Source organism: Suncus etruscus, chromosome 2 (genome assembly GCF_024139225.1).
Source record: "Suncus etruscus isolate mSunEtr1 chromosome 2, mSunEtr1.pri.cur, whole genome shotgun sequence".
In the NCBI taxonomy this organism is placed as follows: domain Eukaryota; kingdom Metazoa; phylum Chordata; class Mammalia; order Eulipotyphla; family Soricidae; genus Suncus; species Suncus etruscus.
The window spans coordinates 135810442-135832381 of record NC_064849.1 but is presented as its reverse complement, the minus strand read 5'-3'; the positions used below and the strand labels follow the sequence as shown (position 1 = coordinate 135832381).

At 40.0% G+C, this 21940-nt stretch overlaps 1 protein-coding gene and 1 non-coding gene across 2 annotated transcripts in view; one reads left to right on the top strand and one right to left on the bottom strand.

Moving 5' to 3' along the window:
- JMY (junction mediating and regulatory protein, p53 cofactor) overlaps positions 1–21940 on the bottom strand; it is a 95682-nt gene that overhangs the window by 11357 nt on the left and 62385 nt on the right. Inside the window, 10 exon segments of the mRNA XM_049769083.1 lie at positions 6845–6959; positions 6961–7076; positions 7079–7121; positions 7123–7160; positions 9074–9421; positions 9424–9673; positions 11213–11308; positions 13046–13132; positions 16527–16714; positions 17431–17596. Of these exon segments, the coding sequence (XP_049625040.1) occupies positions 6845–6959; positions 6961–7076; positions 7079–7121; positions 7123–7160; positions 9074–9421; positions 9424–9673; positions 11213–11308; positions 13046–13132; positions 16527–16714; positions 17431–17596 (1447 nt within the window).
- LOC126002182 (U6 spliceosomal RNA) lies at positions 11750–11856 on the top strand. Its single transcript, XR_007492953.1, has one exon. It is a non-coding gene; the product is annotated as a U6 spliceosomal RNA (small nuclear RNA).

Sequence of the window (21940 nt, the reverse complement as noted above, 5' to 3'; positions counted from 1 at the left end):
TAAGTGTCTGCAAATTTGCTTAGAAAATGTTGTAAATGCACTATCAAACCATCATTCCGTGGGATACAAGCATACTTTTACTGAAGATGTAAGGAAAAATACACAAAGATGTGTGATCCGCTCAATTATAAATCTCATTTTTTATATTGAATCTACTATTTCTAATCTTTCCAGGCAAGATGTGGGGAACACTAGACTATTAATTTACAAACTATGTAAAGGTTGTGCCAAAGGTTCTAGTCTCACCAGTATGTATTATTGAAGTTTTATCATAACAGTTTTGTTCATAGAATCTGTTGTCAGAAAGTTTTCTGTACTGGAAAGGGTTGGGGTCCCAGACACACCTGGGGAGGGCCTCACACACAGCAACCCACTTTCTCAGCCTCTGCACACTTAAGATTTAAAGGCAGCAACATTTTAAAGTGACAAATGTTTCTTTTTCTACGGGTAAAATGCCAATTTGTCTATGCTGTAGGACTTCTACTTTGGAACACTTTTCTTCTTCAAGCTAGAGAAATAATTGCTTTATGAAAAAGAAAACTTTTTGGTACGTTAGTCTTTCATTCCATTCATATAAATGCCAAGACCTACAAATGCCTTATGCAGAATTACACTTTCCACAGTACTATAAACTGGTTCCAATACATCTACTTCCATTCAAGCCCAGGGCAGTCCTGCTAAGAATTCAATTCATAACGGCTGCATTCATATAAAAGCATATCCTTTTGGGCTCTGAATGAACAAAATCAGTACCTAGAGCTACATACTTATGATTAAAACTTCAGTGACAGTAACAAAAAAGCTTTATTCAAAATTCTATTCAAAGCATGTGAAGACAGGGAAATGTCAGCCAAGAAGACTTCTGCCAATCTATTCTGTTTATTTGCAGCTATACTCCCCCCTCCCTTCCCCGTGTAGAGCATAAAAATAAAAACTTAAATGGTGCCTGAAGAGATTTATGGTCTGCATCCCTATTACTGAATCCTAATTTTTGATTCTCAATAGGAGAGTCATGTTATAGTAATCAAGCAGTAATTCAAACAAAAAAGTTAAACATAATTGGAAAGGTAATCAAATTACAAAGTATTGCTTCTCATAAAACAAAGCCGCACATGAAATCCAAACTATTATTAAGTTCACAATGATGAAGATCTATTTAAAAGCATGGACATTTTAACCTCAAAACCATACAAAGTGTAAGAGTATGTGGCCTTCTAGAAAATGTGCATGATGCTGTAGTAAAACACATTCATAGGTTTATCTCCATGTCATGCTATCTTTTCAGCTGTTGCTAAAACATCTTTATGAAAATTCCTTTGGAGATGAGCAATGTGGTCATTTTCAGTGCATTTCCATCCAATTTTCTTTCAGATTTTCCTACAATGATCATATTAACTTCTTTTTCATAGTGTTACACTATATATGACTGTGGTGAAGAAGCTGTTATTTTTAAGCAGATTTTCAGTGCACTCAAAGAGTTTTCAAAGCAGTCTCAATAGAGCTCACAGTAGCGGTTTGTCAACCCAGTGTTTCTGACTCATAGCGACCCCTAACTAACTGGCCACTATAAGGATGCAAATGGGCGGACAGGAGCAGAAGGTGCTTTTAAAAAAGGACACTCCAGAAAATCTTTTCTTCATTGCAGTCAAACATTGCACATCTAAAACTCAGTTTACCCACCATCTATTGGAATGACTGAGAACATGTTAACTTGCCAATTGTGCTCCTTTTTTTCGTACTATTGAGTACACTTTGGATCTAAAGAAATCCAATTGTGGAATTAAATGCTTAAAATTTTGTTTTCCAAGAGTAAGAACTGAATCTTCAACTGTAGGTAGGTGTTTTTCTTCTTTCTGTTCGTCACACCTGTTTGCAAACAAAATAGTACAGTTTATTTCAAAAAGGTGCCCCATTAAAGATAACGACGTGTATATATTTCCTCATATTCGTTTCAATTCATAGGATGAATGAACAGGCTTTTCTTAATAGACAACAGTTTATATAGATGATGCACAAAGATACCCTCCTGTATTATCTCTTCAGCACCTTGGTTTATGGGGTTTTTTTCTCAATTTTTTTTTCTTTTCTTTTCTTTTCTTTTTTGGTGTTTGGGCCACACCTGGAGGCACTCTGGTGTTACTCCTGGCTCTGTGCTCAGAAATCACTTCTCACAGGCTTAGGGGACCACATGGGATGCCGGGGATGAAATCTGGGTAGGCCACTTGCAAGGCAAATGTCCTACCTACCTGCTGTGCTATCACTCTGGCCCCTAGGCTTATGTTCTTGGAGCAATAAAATAACTTGAATACAGATTTTGTCCAGTGTTATATCCCATATGGTCCTTAGAAGCACCACTGGGAGTAAATCCTAAGGGCACAACTAGGAGTAACTGCTGAGTTGCACTGGTTATGAGTCCACCCACTCCCCACAAAAATAAGTATTAAGCATGGAAATTTTTTTTGGGGGGTCACACCCAGATTCCTGGCTCTAGGCTCAGAAATCACTCCTGGCAGGCTCAGGGGACCATATGGGATACCAAGATTTGAACCACCATCCTTCTGCTTGTAAGGCAAATGCCTTACCTTCATGCTATCTTTCCAAGCATGGGATTTTTATACTATTTAATATATATATATACACACCCCAATAAAAAAGGTCAGATAGTTTTTAAAACTAATAAAATTCTTTCGACTATTTCCCTGATGCTCCCCAGGAAATTCTCATCAAAATGTTAAGAATCTGCTTTTTCTTTTTTGCTTTGGTTTTTGGGTCACACCTGGCAGCCCTCAGGGGTTACTCCTGGCTCTAAGCTCAGAAATCGCCCCCTGCAGGCACAGGGGACCATATGGGATGCCGGGATTCGAACCACTGTCCTTCTGCATGAAAGGCAACGCCTTACCTCCATGCTATCTCTCCGGCCCAAGAATCTGCTTTTTCTTCAAAGCCTATATTCTTCCTTTCTTGCTTACTTATTTCTAATTCTCTTCCTTTCTCTTCCATCCTATCTAAGTAAGTTTCAATAAAAACTATCTTGCTTCATGATGGTGCAAGTGGTAGGCCTTGCACGAAATAACCTATGATGGACCTTGGTTCAATCCCGCAAAACAAAGAGCTATTTCTGAGCACATAGTCAGGAGTAACCCAAGCTTACCGGATATGGCCTAAAACCTCCCCTTCCCCGCAAAAAACTATCTTGCTTCACACACACACACACACACACACACACACACACACACACACACACACACACACACACACACACACACACACACACACACACACGTTAAGAAACAATGCTACCAAGTAAGTTAATCCTTTACTTACTAGCTCTAAGACTTCTAAGCTTTCTCATTTTAGTAAATATTGTAAAGTCTATACATATTGATGAACTGAGTACAATAATTAACAGACTAAATTTGCACATATTTTGTACAAATTTTGGGTTGTTTTGAGGGTCATACAGAGTGGTACTTAGTGCTCACTCCTGGATCTGCACTCAGGAATCATTCCTGGTAATTCTCAGTAAACTTCAACGGAGTGTCAGGGATTAAACCCTAGTTGGCCGCATTCAACACTGCCAATTTTATAAACTATACTATTTGTAGTATGTATAATATATGTGCTAATGCTATATACTTTATGTTTTTGCCATAGTGACATATACTTAATTAGACGTGAAATAGAACTCTCATACCTTAAAGACTGTCAAATGTATTCAGAGTACTCAACCAAGTATGCATATAATTTTTCTATAATAAATGATGTTGGATGTTGGGGGAGAGGCCTTGGTGGTGGGAATGTTGCTCCGATAAAGGGTATATCCTGTTTATGACTGAAACCCAATTACGAATATACTTGTAATCATGGTGCTTAAACATTTATATTTTTAAAAAAAATGATGTTGGGGCTGGAGAACAGTGGTAGGGCGTTTGCCTTGAACAAGGCAGACCCAGGACAGACTGGGTTCGATCCACGGCATCCCATATGGTTCCTGAGCCTGCCAAGATCAATTTCTGAGTGCAGAGCCAAGAGTAACCACTGAGTGGCACCTAGTGTGGGCCAAACTCCACCCACCCACCCAAAAAAAGAGATTTCATAGAACTGTCCTCAAATACTTGTAAAAGAAAAAAAAAAAAGAGCTGGGCGAAGGCTAGAGCAATAGCACAGCTGGCTGAGCACTTGCCTTGCATGTGGTTGCCAGGGTTCAATCTCTGGCATCCCAAAGGGTTCCCCAAGCCTGCCAGGCGTAATTCCTGAGTATAATCAGAAAGTTAACCCTTGAGTGATGCAGAGTATGGCCAAAAACAAACCAAATCAAAAATAAATAAATGATGTTGGCTACAATTTTATCTACGATAGTGGCCTTCAACATTCTTATAACTGTAGATCATCACTAGTCTTGGAAACCACTGATTTGGATGATATAATAAATAATAAAACTAGCTTTTCTCTGCTGAGCCTGCCTATACACCAAGGACTATAACCTCTTCAGGACCCACACACGGTAAGATGTCCCCACCCAACGCACGTGGGGCCAATTCCTGCCGTGATTGGGTACCCAGAGACTTATAAACCACAGCAGCCTTGCTCTCTGCCTTTTCTCTGCTGAGCCTGCCTACACGCCAAGGACTATAACCTCTTCAGAACCCACACCCGAAATGCGGCCGCTCTTATCTTGTAACCCCTGAATTCCATTTCTGCACATTTTAAGAAGCAATCTACAGGGGCCGGACAGCATGAGGTAAGGCGTTTACCTTTCATGCAGAAGGTCATCAGTTGACGCCATATGTCCCCTGTGCCTGCCAGGAAGCAATTTCTGAGCACGAGCAAGGAAAAACCATGAGCACTGCCGGGTGTGACCCAAAAACCACACCACCACAACACACACACACACCACACCCACACACACACCACACACACACCCACACACACACACACACACACACACACACAACACACCGAAGCAATCTACAGCCTTGCCAATGGACCAATGCAGTAACTTTGCAGTACACCCCCATATTTACAGAATCAGAGATGGCTCCTCTAATAATCTAAAAAGTAGGAAACAAATAGGTATCCCCTCAAATAAGAAGTTTAGAGTAGATTATGGAAAAATGTTCAGGGAACTCAAAAAAAAAAAAAAAGCAATCGATAAACTTGACTGGATCAAAATTAAGCATCAAGAAGATTTGTCAACCTGAAATTACAAATTTTCACACTGAACTAACAGATCAGAAAAACTGAGTTTAATGGGGCCCTTATTCCCTAGCCTGAGGAGTGCTGGGAGGCTTGGCAGGCCCCCAGCTGTTCTTGTCCTTTTTCCCCCTGACCTCCAGGGCCTTCCCTGGGGTGCCAGCTCAGATGGCCAGAAGTGGGTTCAAGGTGGACTCTTAGTGGTCCTCAGGTTCCTCCCCTCCCCTCCGTAATCCTAGGGGGGAGGTGCATGGGGAGGAGGGCGGGCAGACATTTGGCTTCCGATTTTCTCCTTGATTCTGGAGACCAGCTCTTGGCCAGGTATAGGGTTTTTCTTCCCTGGACTTCAGTCTTTCCCCTGGGCACCGGTCTAGGTGGACTTTATAGGGGTCACAGGCTTTCCCCCTATCTCTCCCTAACACTAATGGGAATGCGCTCAGGGAGGAGGGGCAGGCTGTTTCTAGCACTGGTTTATGTTGGGACAGTCAGTGGAAATTTTTTTCTCTTTGTTTTCACATTGATAGTATTGTTGTGCATATATTCTATATATCGCATAATGTCCATCTTGTATGGGACCTTGATACTGCCCTACAAAGCTCATTTCTAATATTTTATTGCCTCAGTCCAACCCTTTACTTCCCCCCCATCCCTCCCATGTAGGTGCAGCCTAATGACATGAAGCTCACCACATAGAGTGATAAGTACAGTTAGAGAAATAGCTACACTGAAAACTATCATAAACAATGTGAATGAATGAGGGAAAAAGAAAGCCCTGTCTCGAGTACAGGTGTGTGGATGGGTGGGGGAAGTAGGTAGATCAGGGAGAGTGGTGGTGGGAATCCTGCACTGGTGAAGGGGGGTGTTCTTTACATGACTGTAATCATACAACTACAATTATATTTGTAATCATGGTGTTTAAATAAAGATAATTAAAAAAATAATAAAACTATAGAGGTGTTGTGTGTGTGTGTGTGTTTCTTTTTTTGCTTAGTTTTGTATTGTTTTGTATTTTGTTTTTTTTTCTTTTTTTTTGGTCTACACCTGATGGTGATTCCTTCCCAGCTCTGCACTCAGGGAACCAAGTGGTGCCAAGGATCAAGCCTGGACCTCTTGGCTTCTGTATCATATGCTTCTAGTCCCAATGAGCTGCCTCTCTGACACAAAAAACATAGTTTTAAAAGACCTTTAAAGAAAAATTGCTAGGTAATATAATATTATTTCATGAGTAGTCTTAGACAATCCCATTTAGGCCTGTTAATATACATTAAAATTCAACATGCGTAAGTTTTATAACCAAAGCATTTCAATAAAAAAAAATTTGTTTTCTTTTAAATGGGCTAATATTGCCATTTTGGTATACAGGATTACTACAAAAAATTCAATGAGAAGGATATTAAAAAGCACATCGAGATAACTTTTTGCTTTTTGTAAGTGCTTTTATTGTTAAGTCTCTAGAAAAACTATAGAAATAAAACCTGCACTTATAAGTTTATGGCCCCTTGCCTAAAAATGAGCTATATAACAAATAATACAGGCTCAGACTTAATACAATTAACAGATCTCATCATCCAATTATCATAGCCGTATTGCTGAATACTACTGAAGAAAATAAGATATTACAAAATAGGACAAACAAGAAAATAGCACTTACTTATTAGTTCTTCCCAGTCTGTGCAAGGCGAGTGCCTCCTCTTCATCTTCTGATTCGGGGGGATGCTTCTTTTGATTCTTCTAAGAGCTACAAGGATGCTCCGAGTTAAAGGGTCCTGAATCAGGCAGAAGTGTGAAGGATTCTCTCAAACACTTCCTTCTGTACTTTCTTCATTTGACCCCTTTCCTTATTTGTGCCAAGATATTGTTACTGTCATCTTCATCAGGAAAAGAGGCAGAGTTCGCTGTTCAACCTTTTTCAGATGAAACCTACCACGACTTCAAAGAAGCTAGCACCTCATCCATTGGTGAACTCACTTCAGGAAATAAAACAAGAATTTTGGGTTAGGATCATACTATATAGCCTCTAGTTCAATGTTCCTTCAAGGGGTGCATACTGTGTTCTCCCCAACAGGGAGTGTCATGGTAGAGCAATGTGCGTAGAGCAATTTTCTGAAAAGGGGTGGGGTAGCACACCAAAAAGACTGGAACCCCTCTGTTTTAGAATAGTGAGGTTCAGTATTCCTGAAAACAACATCTACAAAATGTATCATGGGTGTGGCTAGAAAATGTTCTTTCCCTACTCCTCTCCTCTCCTCCCCCCCCCTCTCTCGCCAATGGTGCTGCCAATCCTGTCCCAAACTGTCACAACCCTTATCAAGATGCTTTATAGTTTGTGATTTGAAGCCTTTCTGAAGTTTAAAACTTGCGGCTTTTCATATTAAATTTTATATTTCTTTCTTTTTTTTTTTTTTTTTGGTTTTTGGGCCACACCCGGTAACGCTCAGGGGTTACTCTTGCTATGCGCTCAGAAGTTGCTCCTGGCTTGGGGGACCATATGGGACGCCGGGGGGATCGAACCGCGGTCCCATCCAAGGCTAGCGCAGGCAAGGCAGGCACCTTACCCTCTAGCGCCACGCTCCCCGGGCCCTAAATTTTATATTTCATAATAAAAAGATTTTCATTATTAAATGACAAAAAGGAGTCACTCAATTCATATTACTCAATCCATCAAGTATCACTTCACAGGTGACGGCGAGATATAGCATGGAGTTAAGGCATTTGCCTTGCACTGCAGGGAGGACAGTAGTTCGAATCCCAGAATTCCCAGGTAGACCCCCGAGCCTGCCAGGAGCTATTTCTGAGTATAGAGCTAGGAGTGGTCCACTGAGCGCTGCCAGGAGTGACCCAAAACACAAAAACACACACACACACACACAAAAAACCAAAGTATCACTTCAGAATATAGATTTTTGGTTTTGGCTTTTAGGCCATCCCTAGCATCATTTAGGGATCACCCATTGACAATATTTGGGGATGTACCTTGAAGATCAAACTGGAATTGTTTGTATGCAAGGCAAGTGCATAAACCCCTGTACAGTTCTCTGATTCCTAAGACATACATTTTTAAAAACATGTCCAAGTCAACCCTTTAGCCCTGGATTATAAAAAATAAGATACCAAAGAATACCAGAAAATAAGAATACCAGTTAAGAGGGAAGGGAAGGGGCGCCGGAGCAGTGGGAGTAGCGGGAGGGCATCTACTTTGCACACACTAACCTAGGACAGACCTTGGTTTGATCCCCGGCGTCCCGTATGGTCTCCCCAGCTAGGAGCGATTTTTGAGCGCATCGCTAGGAGTAACCCCCTGAGTGCCACCAGTTGTGGCCCAAAAACAAACAAACCAAAGAAAAAAAGAGGAGAAGAGAGAAAAGGAAATAGGGAGGGGGACTGGCAGTAACATAAAAGCACTGGTCAAGAAACCCTGGACATTTCCAGGGTATATAGAGAGAAAACTATGCAAGTCAAATATAGTATAAGCACGTAACCCAAAGTATAAATTCTAACATACTATATAAACTGTAACTCATAAAAAGGTTGTTTAAAGAGGTGGGTTAAGGTTTTTAAGGAGGATCGCTGGTGGAGGGAAGCTGACCACTGGTTGTTGGTTATGGTGTGGTGTCGTAACACTAAATACCTGAAACTATTAAAGCAAAGCACTTGATTTTTTTAAAGTGTTTAAATACATAAAAATATGCACTGCTGTGGCCTGCACACATTTGTAAATGTGGGCTTGTGCAAATTTCTGCTGCTGTGACCTTAAAATCTGTTTGCTATCAAGTGATGTTCAAAGATAATTTTAAGCTCTGTAAAGTCCTATGTAATCAAAAGAAGGCATTCTTTGATTATATGTAACTTCACTCAACAGATTAATATAAAAATGCCTTACCTCTCCTTCTCTGCAAACCTTCAGCAGTCTTTTTGAGCTTCTTCCTGGCACTGACCAGCTGGCTACTATCAAAGAGGTGTGCTGAGGGAGCACTTGCAGACTTGGGAATCCTCTTCTCATTGCCCTCCACCCTCGGTAGACCTTTCTCCAGTGTCTCTGGGATACTGTCCTTAACAACAGGTAGAGGTGGTGGTGGCGGGGGAGGTGGGGGAGGTGGTGGCGGAGGTGGTATTGGAGGAGGAGGTGGTGAGAGGGAATCTATGGTCAAAGAAGCTGGTTCAAGATCAGTATCATTTAAAAGTGGAAGAGGTACAGTGGAAGGCAATTCAGATGGTAACATCACCCAAGAGGTAATGAAGTAGCTTCAAGTTGTGCTAATGAAGAATCCTCAAGTTGTGCAAGGTTCTGGGTGTCTGCTGTCTGTGATGACCCAAGCTTGCCTTTTCCTTCCTCGACCTCACCACTATGCTCTTCTACTTGTAATGCTCCTGGTAGAGAGTCACACTGATCCTCACAGGGCACAGGACTGGCTGTGCTTCTTCTCCTTGCATGAGCCAGGCGCAATCTGGTTGATTTAAGGATGACTTGGCCAGGGTATCTCTGAAAACCGAAGTTATTATAATTGGTTAAATTGTATTAAGACAAATCTTACTTCCTCCTTTAAGCAGTTATTTTGGAAATTCTGTGATAATTTGGAGGGGGGGGGAATTCTTTAAAGCCCTCTAGAAATAATGTTTTGGGGACCTGGGAGCCATTCCTGATAATACCTGGCCAATTAGTAGGCCAGATGGTCAATAATCAAGCTTGGTGATGCAATGTTGCTCCTGCCCAATGGTACTAAGGGCAACACGGCCAACCTGTCAGTGATTAGGGACATCCAGGAGAGCTAAGCAATACCAGAGGGTCTGAACTCAGGTTCTCACACATGCTAGAGCTATCTCCTGGCCTCTCAAGGAAATTATTTTAAGTTATATAGAAAGTCAAAATACATAGTGCAGCATCCAGGGCTGGAGGAGATGGTATAGTGGTAAGGTGCTTGTCTTGCATGCAGTCAACCCAGGTCCAATCCCTGGTACACCATAATGTCCCCCAAGCGCTTCCAGGAGTAATTCCTGAGTACAGAGCTAGGAGTAAACCCTAAGCATCTATCAAGTGTGGTCCCCAAACAAAACAAAAATCCTAAGTGCAGCATGTTTCAAATAATTATAACTAAATTCAAAATTGCAGTAGCAATGTTATATATACAAAGGAGGCCATATATATGTTTACAGTATATAGAAAACTAAGAAAATATATTTCTTTCTTCTTATTTCTTATATTATTGTCAAATGTTCACAGATGAAAAATTAAAACATCAATTTTTTTCAAGTGTTATTTGGCTGTTAAAACTTTGAAAATATGTGCATTTCCCAACAGAACAGATATGGGAATAAAAATGTCTGGTGTTCTGATACCAAAATTACCTTTTACTATAGTAAAGTCATAGCATAAATGTTATTTGGTAGACGTTTTCCTTAAACATACACCCCTGTATTAAGGATTACCTTCTCACCTGAATCTCCACTGTTTGATATTAAATGAATTTGATGAAAGGCAACCTTTATATAATGATCCATCAAATGACCCGGGAAGTAGAATTCCTGAGTACATTAAAAACTGTAAGAGTGCAGCTTCAGTATAGTTCACAGGAAATGTTTGGCTGCTTTGATATCAGTGTCAAACTGAAATAGGTTACCCAAGCACTAGGACTGTTGAGTATTTTTTATACATATACATATATATATATATATATATCCCTAATTTAGCCACTGATCATTTCCAGATGATCAGCACAAAATGATCACTGAGGAATTGATAAATAGGTGATACCTAAAATGAATTGTCAATTGTAAATTTTTTTTATAAAAAATAAATAAAGCAGACATTTCATAGACTATTCCATTGACACACTAAAGTGGTAGGCCACAGATAATAAAGATGTTAATTCCAAAACAACCAAAGGAAAAGTAGCCATGCTGCTGAAATAATAATTAAAAAAATTATCAAAGCAACACGTTTTCCCATAATAAAAAAAAATACATGTATACAAGCTTTCTTTAGAAGTAATGGACACCAATAAAGACACCATACTTTCATTACCTGTTTAAAAGTTCGCAGTCTATCCAGTGTTCTCTGTCTTTCTTGGCTAACCCAGGCACTTTTCCTTTCTTCTTCATCATGTAATTTTTCTCTCTTCTAGTAGAAAGTTAACAGTAATCCATTATCTGTCTTATTTCTTTTTATTGTTAATTGGAAAAAGAACATTCTCCTAATAAAATGAATGTCTCCCCCCAAAGTGTGAGTTAAATAGGATGTTTAATAGCATGAAAACTGGGCCAGGCGGTGGCGCTAAAGGTAAGGTGCCTGCCTTGCCTGCGCTAGCCTTGGATGGACCGCGGTCTGATCCCCCGGTGTCCCATATGGTCCCCCAAGCCAGGAGCAACTTCTGAGCACATAGCCAAGAGTAACCCCTGAGCATTACCGGGTGTGGCCCAAAAACCAAAAAAAAAAAAAAAAAAAAAGAAAAAAATAGCATGAAAACTATCATTGTTGAGTCGACACCATTTATTATTTTTCAAATTCATGTCCTTTCTTTTTTTATTACTATCAAAAATGTTTACCTCAAAAAGTAAAATAGTGTTTGCTTCAGCAACACATATACTAAAATTGGAACGATGCAGAGAAGATTAGCATGGCCCCTGTGCAAGGATGACATGCAAATTCATGAAGCGTTCCAATAAAAAAAAAAAAAACGTAAAGTAAAATACTTAACTAAATACTTTTATGAGATTTAAATTAAATGCTTTTTGTATAAAATACATGTAACATATTTTTCTAACTAGTCTTAAATATAAAATCAGAAACCATGAAGTAGTTTATATTAACTTCTCTCTTTTATATATATTATATATATGTATGTGTATATATGTATATATATATATATATATATATATATATACACACACATACACACATGCACACATATAGCTATATAAAGGCAGTTAAGAACAAAAGTACTTTTGGCAGTAGAAAAATCATTTGGTTTAGTTTCATTTCTTTTTTTTAAGGTGGGGGGGCTTTTTGGGTCACACCCAGCAGCATTCAAGGATTACTCCTGACTCTGCACTCAGAAATCACGCCTCCTGGCAGGCTTGGGGGACCATATGGGATATGCCGGGATTCGAACTACTGTCCATCCTGGGTGGGCTGCGTGCAAGGCAAATGCTCTACCACTGTGCTCTCTCCCCAGCCCCTAGTTTCCTATCTTATGGGGATCACTCATGACAGTGCTGAGCACTATTATACATACTGGGTATTAAAACCAGATTGGCAACATGCAAGACAAAAGCTTTACCTGTATTATCTCTCTGTCCCCTATGGCCAAAATCTTCATGTAACAAAGAATGAATTCTATTGGTATAATCTCAAAAACAAACTGATAAAGTAGGTACTAATGATGATAGTAGACAGTATTCTTTTCTTCTGGTAAGCCAGTCCATTATCTAATCTTACAAAACTGTTTCTAACCCATAAGAACAATGCAAAAATCAAAGTTATAAATTAATTCTGCTATTATTAGCTTCAAAAATAAACTACAATTTGTGTATCCACCCTAAAAATAAAAACAGTAACAATGCTAACAAAAATGTAAAAATGAACTCTAGGGGCCAGAGAGATAGCACAGTGGCGTTTGCCGTGCAAGCAGCCGATCCAGGACCTAAGGTGGTTTGGTAAAAAAAAATCCCGGCGTCCATATGGTCCCCCGTTCCTGCCAGGAGCTATTTCTGAGCAGATAGCCAGGAGTAACCCCTGAGCACCGCCGGGTGTGGCCCCCCCCCCAAAAAAAGAATGAACTCTAATATACACTGAGTTCAGTGGTTGATCATAATGAATGTACAAGTTTTACCCTAAGTTCCGAGAGTACAAACTTACTAGTTGTACTGTATGATGGGCTTTGTATTCATCTTCACTCCGAAGGCGCTGCTGGAATTTTTCTTTGTGTTTTGCAATACAAATTTCCTACAAATACATAGAACATATTTTTAATATGTGAAACTGAAAATATCAATATAGGGTTCATAGATAATTTAGCATAATACCAAATAAGTGTCACTTGTTTTCTCATCTAGTATCTTTTTTTTTTTTTTTAGGTTTTTGGGCCACACCCGGTAACGCTCAGGGGTACTCCTGGCTATGCGCTCAGAAATCGCTCCTGGCTTGGGGGACCATATGGGACACTGGGGGATCGAACCGCGGTCCGTCCTAGGCTAGCACTGGCAAGGCAGACACCTTACCTCTAGCACCACCACGCCAGCCCTCTCATCTAGAATCTTGAAGAAAATCAAGTCAAATAATCAGGATTTAAATGATTCTGATTAAACTATTAAATCCCCATACTCCTGATTTCTCATTATCACAGCGTACAATAAAAGGATGAGACAGGTTTGGAATAAAAATAATACTTATAGAACTAATCTCATATGCTTACTTATATGCAGTGTTGAGGAAGGAACCAGGGTCAGCTGCATACAAGGTAAGCACCTTAAACCAGTCTCTGTAGTTGATTCTCTTTCAACCACTCCTTTTGATCGTACGTTTTGCTTGTTCGGGGGTTGTTCTCAACAGTGATCAGGGACTACTCTTGGTTCTACACTTAGGGATTACGCAGGTGAGGTTCAGAGAACCATATAGTGCCATGACTTAATTTGGGTCAGCTAAGTGCAAGGGAAAGACCCTACCCACTATTTCTCCAGCACCTGAAAGCCACACTATCTTTATTCATACTCTTTCTGCATAGAATTATTTATATCTATATCAATCTGGCATATTTTTTGCATGTGTTTTTTGTGGTAATAATGTAGGATTGGAGTGTAAGGAAGTTGGTCCACACCTGTAATTCAGACTAGACTGACTGTGCTCAGAAGTAACTCCTGGTGATATCTGAGAGAACCAATGAGGTGCTGAGGATCAAACTAGAGTGACCACATAACAATGCAAACACATTACTTCTGGTATTTTCTCTCTAGCTCCTCAATATGGCAAATTTTTATTCAGACTTCAAAGTTCAGTCCAAATGATACCTCCTTAAACGTTTTCTCTTGGCCTGCTGAAGTGTCACTGGTATCATAGTCATCTATTTACTTGGTTTGACTTCTCTAAGAGATTGGGAGAAGCAGTACCTCAACATAATGAAGTGCAAATTATTAGCATGCTGGCAACTGAGTTGAATCGGTTAAACATCTAGCTTACACAGAATGTTTTAAAAATGTCAAAAAAACTAGGATCACAATTCATTCACTAAAGTACTGTTTTATACAGTGAAAGAATACATAAAGCAGTATTTCTAATAGTCTTAGAAACAAATCCATATAGCATCTTAAAAAAACACTTATAAAACAAAGGGGTTAGGAGAGAAATGCCATTTTGTGAAATGATTCCTAAGTATCAAGAATGAACATCTTAAAGTGTACTCAGTTATACCTATTCCTATCTACCTACCTACAGATACAGACATAGGCATGTGTGTGTGCACACGTGCATGCATACAATGTCAGAACCAAGACATAACCGTAGAATTTCAATGATTTCTTAAATTATTAGGAAATGCATTACCTAGTATTCTATAACCACGCCTTTAAAAGTCACTTTTAGGGGCTAGAGAGTGGGTAAACAACAAATTAAAACAAACTTTTAGGGTTGCTGAGACAAATACTTAGCACTATTGATCATACCAATATGTTTAGGAGGGCATTCTCTGGAAACTATATATAATTAACATAGTAGGCCTGACTAGTGGCCTTTTAGTTTGCTTTTTTCCTGGTCATACCCAGCTGTATTTGAGGCTTACTTCTGGCTCTCCACTCAAGTATCATTCGTGATGTCAGGAAACCATATGGGATCCTGGGGATCAATCCTGGGTAGGCCGCATGCAAAGCAAGCACCCTATCCACTCTACTATCTCTCCAGTTTCTGGCCTGATTATTGAGAGAGGGAATTCTTAATTGTAAAAAATAGGTGGATTCATTTAGATCAGGGGTCTCAAACTCGAGGCCCGCGGGCCGTCCGTACAACATTTTGTGGCCCTGCCCTAGAGGAATCTTTTTTTGTTTTGTTTTAGTTGTTTGGGTCACATCCCCAATGTTCAAGGCTTACTACTGACTTTGCACTCAAGGATCACCCCGACTTTGCCTCCTGCGGTCCCCAGGTAAATTGAGTTTGAGACCCCTGATTTAGATCAAATTCATTTAGATATGGATTTTAAAGATTATATGGTGAATAAAATAGAATTTTAAATTAAGACTACATATTCAATTAGTATTTACCATATCTTTTTTTTTTTTTTTTTTTGGTTTTTCGGTCACACCTGGCAGTGCTCAGGGGTTATTCCTGGCTCCAGGCTCAGAAATTGCTCCTGGCAGGCACAGGGGACCATACGGGGCGCCGGAATTCGAACCGATGACCTCCTGCATGAAAGGCAAACGCCTTACCTCCATGCTATCTCTCCGGCCCCTACCATATCTTTTTTTTAATAAAAAAAAAACTTCACAAGTGCAACATATCCATTACCAATCAGTGTCCCAAGTGTTCCTCCTCCTCAACCCACCCCGCCTGTGCTCTAGACATGCCTTCTACTTCCCTCATTCAGTCACATTTTGTTATGATGGTTCTCAGTATAATTATTTCTCTAATTGTACCCATCACTCTCTGTGGTGAGCTTCATGTCATGAGCTGGACCTTCCAGTCCTCCTCTCTTTTGTCTCTAAGAATCATTGCACAAATGTCTTTTATTTTTCTTAAAACCCATAGATGAGTGAGACCATTCTGGTCTATCTCTCTCCCTCTGATTTATTTCACGCAGCATGATAGATTCCATGTACATCCATGTATAGAAAAATTTCATAACTTCATCTCCTGACAGCTGCATAACATTCCATTGTATATATGTACCACAGTTTCTTTAGCCATTCATCTACTGAGGGGCATTTAGGCTGTTTCCAGAGTCTGGCTATTGTAAACAGTGCTGCAATAAATATAGGTGTGAGGAAGGGATTTTTGTATTGTATTTTTGTGTTCCTAGGTATATTCCTAGGAGTGGTATAGCTGGATCGTATGGGAACTCGATTTCCAGCTTTTGGAGGAATCTCCATATCGCTTTCCATAAAGGTTGGACTAGATGGCATTCCCACCAGCAGTGAAAAAGAGTTCCTTTCTCTCCACATCCACACCAACACTGCTTGCTCTCATTCTTTGTGATGTACGCCAATCTCTGTGATGTGAGATGGTACCTCATAGTTTTTGATTTGCATCTCCCTGATGATTAGTGATGTGGAACATTTTTTATGTGCCTTTTAGCCATTTGTGTTTCTTTTGTATTTTCCCCATTTGTATTTCTTTTGTATTTTCCCTATCAGACCTTTTTATTTCTGAGGTAGGCTTTCTTGGCTGAAACCCGTCCACGTCTTGCTTCCAGCTGGCGAGCTTTCTGTTGAAGTGTCTGTAGTTCTTCTCTCTGTAAATGCATAGATGCTGCCATCTCTTCCTTCTCAAGCATGGCCTCCATGCTTTCATAAGTGTCATAGTACACTACTTCATCTCTCTTTTCTGTTATAGACAGCAACAATAGACAGCAGTTAAAAAACACAGATTTCCCCACATAATAGGTCCAGTCCACTCGATCTTAAATGTTAACTTCTTGCTCCTAAAACTCAAAATATATAAAAATCCAGAGAACGACTGAAGCAAACTTCATTAAGTTTTTGGGTTTGTTGTTTGTGGCCATATCTGGCTGTGTTCAGAGTTCACTCCTAGCTCTTCAGGTATCACACCTGAAGGGAATAAGAGAACTGTATTTCTAGGATCGGGTGCCTGGCAAGGTATGTACCCTACCTGCTATACACAATCTCTCCTATAGTTATTGTTTTGTTTTTTATAAAGGCAATAAGGTATTTTGTTGAGTCTACTAAACCACTTGACTATAGAAACCCCTTTGAAACATTTTCCATTAAGATTTAAAATAACAATAGCTTAAAAAAAAGAAACATAGCTGGCATCCATGTACATCTTGCCTATGTGTTGGATTTTTTTTTTTTTTTTTTTTTTTTTGTGGTTTTTGGGTCACACCCGGCAGTGCTCAGGGGTTTTTCCTGGCTCCATGCTCAGAAATTGCTCCTGGCAGGCACAGGGGACCATATGGGACGCCGGGATTCGAACCGATGACCTTCTGCATGAAAGGCAAACGCCTTACCTCCATGCTATCTCTCCGGCCCCTATGTGTTGGATCTTATGTCAACTTGATGTGGTTAAGTTATACACCATACCTGTTATCAGTCTTTTGATACTTTCCAGTTGTGCTGTCAACAGTAACTCCTCACACTTCAAGATTTCAAACTGTACTTCATACAACTGAAGTTGCAGATCATAATAATCAGCTTCTAACTGATCCAATCGGGCAATGGCTTCTGTACCACCCTGCAAACTCTGCATCTGTGTTGAAAATAAGAAAACATTTCTATTTTGTGGTGATCAAAAGAAGTTATGATTATAAATGAATACTATCAGACAGGGGAAAAAAAAACACACAGCTTTAAGAAAGCAGCTTATAAATAAGATACAAAGATTCTGTTGTTGAAAAAACAAGTTCACATACTTGACCATAAACCTTGTTGTGGATCCACAGATCCCAAACATCAGGGCTACTAGGATACGGGCCAGTGCAAAACTAAAAAACAAGGTGACACACCTGCAAGGGATGTGTTTATGCCACTCACAAGACCCTCCAAAATAAATCTTTTTACTTTATTTTATTGATTGGTTTGGGGGCCACACCCAGCAATATTCAGGGGTTACTCCTGACTATGCACTCAGAAATCAACCTGACAGGCTGGGGAACCACATGAGATGCCGGGAATCGAACCGTGTCTCTCCCGGATCGGCTGCATGCAAGGCAAATGCCCTACTGCTATGTTATCTCTCCAGCCCCCAAATGAAGATTTAAAAAAAAAAAATACTGTATTTAAGAACCATGATTACAAACATGTTTGTAGTTGGGTTTCAGTCATAAAAAAAAAAATACCCCCCCCCTCACCAGTACAGCATTCCTACCACCAATGCCTCCACATCTCCCATCTCCCTCCTCCCCCATCCCCTGCCTGTATTCAAGACAGGCATTCCACTTCTATCATTCATTACCATTGTCATGATAATTGCTGGTGTAGTTATTTCTCTAACTGCACTCAACACTCTGTGGTAAGTTTCATATCGTGGCCCGGTCCTTCCAACCTTCATCTCTATTATCTCTGTGTATTATTATTGCCATAATGTCTATTTTTCTTAAATCACATAGACAAGTGAGAATACTGTCTATCTCTCTCTAACTTATTTCCCTCAGCATAAGTTTCCATGTCCATCATGCACAGAAAAATTTCATGACTTCACAAAATGAAGATTTTTTTTTAAAGATATAAAACCAGCAACAAAACATGATGGCATGCATGGTAAAAATACCTTAGATTTTTAGAAGTTTGTATTACAGATGATTCATATCTATAATGCTATTTTTATTATACTAACAAAATTAACAGTATCCCTTTTTCACTCTCAAAAGTAGATATATCTGGGGGCCGGGTAGGTGGCGCTGGAGGTAAGGTGTCTGCCTTGCAAGCGCTAGCCAAGGAAGGACCGCGGTTCGATCCCCCGGCGTCCCATATGGTCCCCCCCAAGCCAGGGGCGATTTCTGAGCACATAGCCAGGAGTAACCCCTGAGCGTCAAACGGGTGTGGCCCAAAAACCAAAAAAAAAAAAAATAAAAAAAAAAAAAAAAAAGTAGATATATCTTTATTCTTTTTATGTTAAGATATATGATAAAGGGGCCGGGCGGTGGCGCTGGAGGTAAGGTGCCTGCCTTGCCTGCGCTAGCCTAGGACGGACCGCGGTTCAATCCCCCCGGCGTCCCATATGGTCCCCCAAGAAGCCAGGAGCAACTTCTGAGCGCATAGCCAGGAGTAACCCCTGAGCATCACAGGGTGTGGCCCAAAAACCAAAAAAAAAAAAAAAGATATATGATAAAAAGCTAGACAAGTACAAAAGAGTTTTGAAAAATGTGGTTAAAACTCTTTATTTGTTTTGCTGTAAGATCCCAGCCTGGCTACTTTTCTACCATCTGTTGCCCTAGAAAGCAAAACAAATAATAAAACGAAATGACAGAACTGCTTTCCTTGCAAATTCTTGCAATCTGTTGATAATGAATGTTACTTCTATGCTTCTGTTTGTTTTGGGGTCATACTTGAGCAACACTCAGTGCTTAATCCTGGCTCTGCATTCAGATATCACTCCTGATGAGGCTTCAGGGATCATATGGATTGAGTCCTGGCTGACTACATGGAAGGCAAATTGTTACCCACTGTTACTATCTACCACTATCTACTATACTACCCATTGTTACTATCTCTTCAACTACTAGATTATATATTTTTATGTTGTTTTGTCTGGGGAGAGGATGTCACACCTGGTGGTACTGAAGTGCCCTGTGGAGCTTGAAGACCACATGAAGTGTTTAGGATTGAATCCAGGTTGGTCACAAGCAAGGCAACCCTACCTGCTGTTGTACTATCTTCCTACCCCACTATTTTGTATCTTAAAGTAAATTTACTCAGGATCCTACATGGAACTTAACTTTAGGTAGGATTCAGAAATTTCAAGGCATACCTCATAAACATGCACCAGGGTTATTTGGTTGGTTTTGGTCCTGAGAAAATAAAGAGTTGAGCATCCAACAGAAGGAGATGGCTATGGGGAAAGTATGCTTTAGATATTGGTTACAACTTCTCACTATTGCCCTGATGGCTATGGGGAAAGTATGCTTTAGATATTGGTTACAACTTCTCACTATTGCCCTGATTTCCTATTTGGCTGTATGGATAGAGGTAACTGATGAAGGTGATTCTATAGGACACTATAACCTATGACCTATGAGCACTTTTGCAGTGAGAGTAAGCATTCTTCCACAAAATTTTCTTCTAAGAACACAGCTCTACCAATATGGCATTTTAAAGGTTACTGCTTAGGGGCCAGAGCAGTGGTGCAAGCTGTAGGGCATTTGCCTTGCACGTGCTAATCTAGAACGGGTCCCCCAAGCTAGGAGCAATCTCTGAGCGCATAGCCAGGAGTAATCCCTGAGCGTCACCCGGGTGTGGCTCAAAAAGCAAAAATAAATAAATTAATTAAACAAAGACTGCGTGTAAAATAAAAGTATATTGGCACTACAGACAATGACTTGGACAAACTAGTTTGCCTAGAGCCTAGAGTTGGTCTTATGCCAGGAAACTTCAGGGGTAGGGTCTCCTTGTATTTAGGCCAAGGCTTTTCCTTTCCATGTCCCTCATATTTTGGTGGGCCTATGCAAACGATAATTGCCACTCTAACACTGTTTTTACTGTGCTCCTTTGACTCCAATTCTTTTTTTTTTTTTTTTGGTTTTTGGGCCACACCCGGTGACGCTCAGGGGTTACTCCTGGCTATGCGCTCAGAAGTCGCTCCTGGCTTGGGGGACCATATGGGACACCGGGAGATCGAACCGCGGTCCATCCAAGGCTAGCGCAGGCAAGGCAGGCACCTTACCTCTAGCGCCACCGCCCGGCCCCCTTGACTCCAATTCTTTTTTTTTTTTTTTTTTTTTTTTTTTTTGTTTTTTGTTTTTTTTTTTTGGTTTTTGGGCCACACCCTGTGATGCTCAGGGGTTACTCCTGGCTATGCGCTCAGAAGTTGCTCCTGGCTTCTTGGGGGACCATATGGGACGCCGGGGGATCGAACCGCGGTCCGTCCTAGGCTAGCGCAGGCAAGGCAGGCACCTTACCTCCAGCGCCACCGCCCGGCCCCGACTCCAATTCTTAAAAAAAAAAAAAACCCACTTAAACTTTTGAGGTTAACTTAAACTAATATGCATATGCATGAAAATGTAAAAAAATACTATGCCTTCAATATTTAAGGAGTTACATAAGTTTTATGGCTTTAGATTATTTTGTGTACTGCTAAGAAATATTATACTGTACTACAATCTGGGGACTTGAGGGACAAAGTAATTAATTGTACATGGGTTCTGTTTTATTTTTCTTATTGTTCTTTGGCTGAAAGTTCAAAATTAAGGTATCAGTAAGGGAACAACTTCTGAGAATTGTTTATGGGTGATTGTCCTTCCACTGTAACTTTACCTTGTCCTCTTTCTTTGCATCTTTGGTCTCATAATTAAAAATTAAAAATTAATAAATAAATAAATTAAAAATAAAGGTTCATGCTTAGAAGCTGCAAGAAACCCAAGGAATGGGTATATCACTGTGCCCTGGGGAAACTAGCAGCATCGATAAAGAAGCTCTGGCCTCAAATGGCTTCTATGGAGGTGAACTAAAAAGGATGAGGATATGGTAGGGGGATGAGAAAATATTTATGACTGCATAACCTTATGTGAGATATCACTTGGGGCTCCCACAATACCAGGTTGCTATCTGACTGGTAATCAAGGGACAGCACCTAAAGCAAAGATAGTATTAATTACTGCAAAATCAGCTCCTCTGCCTGTTTGTTGAAATCCAATCTTTCATTTACATTCTAGTAGCCCATATATAATTACATATTATATATTGTACATGTATATATATTATATATACCTATATATAATTCTATAATATATTATACATACATGTATATTATATAACATGTAATTATACATAGGTATTTAGTCCTACCCAGTATATAATTTCAAATCCCTTTTAAAAAAACCTGGACAGTGTGCAATGGGAACATTTAAAAATAACAAGGTGTAGGGCCAGAGAGTTA